Source organism: Strix uralensis, chromosome Z, assembly GCF_047716275.1.
Source record: "Strix uralensis isolate ZFMK-TIS-50842 chromosome Z, bStrUra1, whole genome shotgun sequence".
Classification (NCBI taxonomy): domain Eukaryota; kingdom Metazoa; phylum Chordata; class Aves; order Strigiformes; family Strigidae; genus Strix; species Strix uralensis.
This window is the reverse complement of record NC_134012.1, coordinates 15,726,703-15,732,702: the sequence shown is the minus strand read 5'-3', so window position 1 is coordinate 15,732,702 and position 6,000 is coordinate 15,726,703. Positions and strand designations below refer to the sequence as shown.

The 6,000-nt window shown below is 42.1% G+C and overlaps 1 protein-coding gene across 1 annotated transcript; it reads left to right on the top strand.

The window, feature by feature from the left end:
• The first annotated feature begins 350 nt into the window (after positions 1-350).
• Positions 351-3,941, top strand: S100Z (S100 calcium binding protein Z). The gene is made up of 4 exons (XM_074856007.1): positions 351-404; positions 850-953; positions 1,765-1,922; positions 3,276-3,941. Exons 2-4 carry the CDS (start codon positions 872-874, stop codon positions 3,432-3,434), a joined length of 399 nt encoding a protein of 132 aa, XP_074712108.1. The 5' UTR covers positions 351-404; positions 850-871; the 3' UTR covers positions 3,435-3,941.
• The last annotated feature ends 2,059 nt before the right edge of the window (positions 3,942-6,000 follow it).

Here is a 6,000-nt window from a genome sequence, read left to right as displayed (position 1 = left end):
GGCTTTATTGAAGGAAAGCAAACCTGAAGCAAGCAGTGTTCCATTCCATGTGGCTGTCATGTTAACTGGTTATTTGGTATTTTGGGTGGCAAGTAGGCCCTACCATGGTGAGGCTGCTGTTTCTTGGGTCGCCCAGCCATCACCTCCAGGGTCAGTGAGTCCCTGGACTCGGGGCAGGGGAAGCTCTCCTGGGAGAAGATCATTTAATAAAAGAGAGATAATGAACTACAGTTGTTGTGCAGGTCTAATAAAAATGAAGCCAAGACTGCTGATCAGTGCACTCTGTAATTTCAGTCACACCTTCATCTGAAACTGTTTCCTCCTTAGGACACCTGTACTACAGCAAGAATTTCATTCAGCAACAACTGACATTTTAGACTTACAAGAAACATCTGACAATAAAGGTAAATGTCTCAAGGGATTTGTGGCAAACTCACCTACAAGCCTACCCCTAGGTACCCAAGTATCTTTGAACACTGGCTGCCAGTGCCAAGGCATTTAGACTCTCAGCTGCAGAAGTGCAGAGACAGATTAGAAAGAGTTATTTTGAAAGTGGAGGAGAGTTGTTTTATACTGAGTTGGTGATTGTTAGCATTTTCTAATTTTGACCTTCAGGCATTTTCTAATTTTGACCTTCAGGATGGGCATATTTGTAAAAGGTCAAATGATAAAAAATATCTCGTATGTTCCACACACAGCCCTCTGCTCCGCCTAGTGAATATTTTAGTGACCCGTTTACAGCAAGCAGCTTTTATTGAACAGAGTAGGCAAATGCAGAGGGAAAGAGAAGCCCCGTCATCCTTGTGACAGTTATCTGTCTGACTCTATTTGTGTAATCCACCCTCTCAGACTGATAAACAAGAGCCTGCTCATGGGTTTTGAAAAGAAGGTGACCATCACCTTCTGTGATCTGAGTATTTGCCTGCATACAACTCAGCTAACCTGTAAAGCAGGTAAGTCTTAGCCTTTGCATGGTGATATTGTTCAGAACTCCAGTCTTACCTTGAATTTCATTCTGGCTTTTTAACGTCTTTCCTGGGGCTTAATCAACATAATGTTTCCCTTTCACCTGGTTTCTACTGTTAGTTATTTTTTGAGTCAGCTACTCATCAACTAATTGCATTTCCATCTTTTTTCTTGGTGGTGCTTCCCTGTGTACCATCTTACTGCATGCTTGATGAAGCAAACCCTCGAGGGTGCCTTGCTCACATTTGTTTATTCCGGGTAATTTACAGGAAAAAAGGTCAGCCCAAGCATACATGACCAAATAAATTGAAAGTTGATGATTCTATCCTTATTACTGGTGACTTTCCTCTAACCACCTAAGAAACTGGTGTGGAGCCTTCTGTATAAATGTGCATCTACTTTGGCCACTGCTATTTGTTGATCTCATTTTCTTGAGAAAACTTTTGAATGAACAGGTAGGAGGGTATGCCTTCATTTTCTCTGTTTTCAGCTATGGGTATGAGAGATTTCCTTTACAGTAGCTTTGCAAAATGGATGGACAGTAGTTCACTTTCTTAAATAAAGGCCTTCCTTTCCATTTACCTTTTTGAAGTAGTTGCTAGTGAGTTCAGGACAATGATTTGCTTTATAGCAGTCTAGCCTTTCTCACACACAGCTGACAGGATGGATCAACTGAAAACCCATTTTTTGCAGTACTGGTAACAATTTCTCTCTTCAGCTAGCTCTCCATCCCTTCCCTGAGACCAGCCTTTGGTTTGGCTCCTGTGCAATGTCACTAACTGGATCTTTGCCCTGCAGCTCTCCTGCTCACCGCTATGTCCACACCACTGGAGGATGCGATGGACACCTTGATCAGGATTTTCCATCATTACTCTGGAAAAGAAGGAGACCGATACAAGCTCAGTAAAGGAGAACTCAAGGAACTCCTCACCAGTGAGCTCACTGACTTCCTTTCAGTAAGACACAGCTCCTGAGCCTCTTGAGTTACTGTTTCATGGGTGGGATAAGCAGCTATCCAAGTGTTCAGGAATAGCATCTCCTTCTGCAAGGCTCATCCTGCCACAGACTCTCAGATGACAGTTGTCTTTGTGGAGTCAGACAGAAGGAGATGAGATCAAATGTCCCATTTGAGAAGTGTGTTCTCAGAGGATGGCCCAGCCCCAGTGCCCTGCCATGTGCCACCAGTGGCAGAGCAGGGTACCTGTGCTCTGCTTAGTCCTCTGTGCTTTTGAGCAAGAGGGCAAGGGCAGCCCAGAAGCAATAGCAAAATCGATGCTAAGTCAGGCTTTAATCAGTTTTTTGTTTGTTTGTTCATTTTTAATCATAGAATCATAGAATGGTTTGGGTTGGAAGAGACCATAAAGATCATCTAGTTCCAACCTCCCTGCCACGGGCAGGGACACCTTCCACTAGGTCAGATTGCTCAAAGCCCCGTCCAACCTGGCCTTGAACACTTCCATGATATAATAGGGCATAGATAAGTCCTTCAGAGAATTAAATCCAACAACCAGTTCTCATGAGACAAGAAATTAGCTTGTGCACAATGGCCACAGACACGCTATAGCTGCTTGTGTGTCCTGCAGAGAGATGCTAAGAAAATCCTTTCAGTGATATGCTGCTGATTTTGGTATCTCTTTGCGCGTTTGTATATTCTGCATTACACAGCATGGATGCTTTTTATAGGATAATGACTAGATTCATAGTTGTTTTTCTGTATCCTCTTAATTGTAAAAATTGTTGTGGACCCTATCACCACCAGCAGGATTTTTTAACGTTGTATCCATTTCCTTGAATTGTATTTTCTTTCAGTCTTGGCTATTGATTTATTATTACGAGATTCACTGCTCCTACTCCCACTGAGTAGGATGTGTTGTTTGCTAAATAGAGATCTTCTGAATGTGGTGAGTGGATGTATAATATGACCACTTACAAATAGCCTGTTGAAAATCTAAGTACCATTTGTTAAAGGATGATACAGAGAAATACACATTATAGATCCATCATGTCAAAAGAAATCAGTGCTCAGAAGCTTCTAAAATCGGTTTGATTCATTTCAGTGCCTGTTTAGTACCTGTATTCCTTGTAAAAGCTGCACTCTCTTTGGTTTCTGTTGCTGTGCACTTTTGGGACTCCAGACTGATGTTTTTAATGCTGTGGCTAGTGGTATATTGCTAGTCAGGTGCATATTTCATGCAGCTTTATATTTAATAGCACCAGGGCTTGTGACATAGCAGTGGGTTGACCCACCACATGTGTCAGCATTACTCACTCAAGATCTGCACAGCTAAGTCACTTTTCTTTCTCTTTAGGGCCAAAAGGACCCCCTTCTGGTTGATAAGATTATGAAAGATCTGGACTCCAATAAAGACAATGAAGTGGATTTTAATGAATTTGTCATTCTGGTTGCTGCTTTAACTGTGGCATGTAATGATTTCTTTGAAGAACATCTAAAGAAAGAGGGATATTAAAAATGCTCAATACAATCAATCTCCTGGACACAAATGCGAGCAAAGCACACCTAACACAGTTAGGCAGCCCTCACCAGTGTTTAGTGAATGCAGACCATCATCCCTCCAACTGTTACTGCTGTAAGACACTTACAGAGCAGATCAGCAGCTGGTGTAAGCTGGACCCAAGCCAGTTTACAATATTTGAGATCTGGCTTCTAATATTTTCAGTCTTTGCACTGTATGCATCTGTAACATGCATTCATCGGTTGCTCAGGCCAAGGGCTTGGGGTGACAGACAGTTTGGCAGGAGTTGAGACACCTATTTCTTAAATGTCAGTGGGAAGTAAAAGGCACAGGAATGTTACTTATATACTTTCTGAATTGGAAAATTTGGAATGAGACATAAAACTTGCAATTTAGTTTTCAGACATTCTGTAGCAACCATATTTTTGCAGCTCAAAAAGAGTAGCTTGTTCTTTGTTCAGCTCTGCTTATTCTAAAGACCTTTTTAGATGCTGCTCTGTACCTCCCCACATTCTCATTTTTCAGATGTGGTCACAGCTGTCTCCTGCCCCCTGAGCAGACGGTACCGCTTGTCATTGTTATGGGTTCATTTCCCCCACCTCCCCAGCTTCGATTTTGTTGTGTTGGCATTACTGCATCCCAGTAGTCCACCTCTTTGTTTGGCATAAATGAATTTATTCATATGATAAATTATTCAAATACATAGAAGATTTAGTCAGAAGATTGCTCTGAGGGCTGATGGAAGGACCGGGTCTTCAGGGGAAATGTAAATGCCTTCTGCTTTCACTATTCTGGCACCCTTAAGAGGAGGGCTTTTAGAGGACCACTTGTGGGGGATTTAATGACAGGATCCCAGGGTACAGCTTTGTAATGTGAGTCATCTTATGGAACAATGATTTCATTTCATGCTGATCCAACCCACTATACAGAAGTGGTGCAAAAGGGGCAGTGGGACCCCATGGCCAGATGTAGAGAGAGTAGGACAATCCCTTTCAGTGTGAACCTGCTCTTGGGTTGAATTAAGAGTACTTCCACACTCCTGTTTGAATTGAGCATACTTCCAAAGCCCTGAAAATCCTCAGTGGCAGGGTATCATGGCTTTTTTCTTGCACAGAGATTGTCTTTGTTCTTGTTATTCTGTTGGTAACTTCAAACCATAATAAAAGGCATCTGAATTAAATGAAGATTTTGTGTTTGTGTAAGAGGTTAATTTAAAAAAATCCCCCAATGAAGACATGCTTTGCTACGCAACATTTGAAGAACGCATTTTACTTGTCTCTTCTCCCCAGACCCCTGGACATCATTCAGTAAAGACTATAATATTTATATAAAATCATATATCATTAAGAAGAGGTAATTTATTATAAGAAGGGGATTCTATAAGGTGTATAAATATAACAAGGACCAGACATTATCCTAAGAAAGGAGTCACTACCAAATTATGTTATCCCAGAAAAAAGGAGACTTTGCAGTGGTGGCAGAGACACAATGTGCTGTCTCTTTAACTCCTTAGTGACAGGAGTTATAAAGGATTCACAGAATATCTTCTAGAGGAACACGACAAAAAGTATTAAAGTAAAACTGACAACAATTGCACAACTTTTTGCCCCTTGCAATGTCATGCACCTCAGTATCATTGCAGTTGTTGGACCAGGATAGCAGGAGTATCAGCCAGAAAAAGTAGGACTGCTTTTATGGTTTCCCCATAGGTCCTGCAGACTGTTGCTAGTCTCCAAGCCTTTCCCCTTTCTCCAAAGGGAAGGGAGAGAAGAGCAGTTTAAAGCTTCAACCCCAAGCTAAAAGGAACAAGATTGTTCCAATAAAGACCAGTTTCTTCATTATGACTTTTGAGCAAGAGGCTTTCTGGAAACAAGCTCCAGAAAGCTCATAAAGCATCTACTCATCCCTGATGAGCCCCTGGACACATAGCAGCCCATGTGCTGAGCAGAATTATGCTAAGTCATAGCTGACACAGCAGCATGCCCCAGGGTCAGGCAGCAAGAGCTGCTGCCATGATGGAGAGGATCAGTGAAACTATCTCATCAGCTGAATTTACTAGGGATTGAGTGCAGCCTAATTCCTCAGCAGAAGGGGCTTGCTTGCACATGACCTATGGGTGAATCAGATGAGAATGACTCAAAAGATCTTTGTTCCAATAAAAGTTTCATAAAGCCTCATAAGTCACCCTTTTTTGCCTGGCTGGTTAGGTTTTTCTTGTTGCTGTTTTAACTGCAACGGCAACTGCTAAACTCTATCAGCTTTAAAGAAGAAACTTTATTGCACAAACACTAGAGGCCAAGCAGAAAAAGAAGAAAATGCTGCAGAGCACATTCAGATGCTCAAAAACACAAAGCCTTGGCACAATTTGGGGTCTTGGGGTAAGGGACTTGCCATACAAATCTTGGGCTACCTGTGGGCTGACTCACTGCACCAGTGGGTCATTCCTCTGCCATTCATCTCCCACAGGAGCCAACTAGCGCTCATTAGTAGACAACATTTCCAAGGAAGGTACCTGAAGATCAGCTGGACATTTTGAATTGCCTCTGAAACAGAAAAAGCT

What these genes read in the sequence shown, in the direction of transcription:
- S100Z (XM_074856007.1), top strand. Translation starts at nt 872, where the DNA reads ATGGGTTTTGAAAAGAAGGTGACCATCACCTTCTGTGATCTGAGTATT. An exon ending in TCAGCTAACCTGTAAAGCAG is followed by an intron (nt 954 to 1,764) that starts GTAAGTCTTAGC and finishes TTTGCCCTGCAG; the next exon opens with CTCTCCTGCTCACCGCTATG. An exon ending in AGCTCACTGACTTCCTTTCA is followed by an intron (nt 1,923 to 3,275) that starts GTAAGACACAGC and finishes CTTTCTCTTTAG; the next exon opens with GGCCAAAAGGACCCCCTTCT.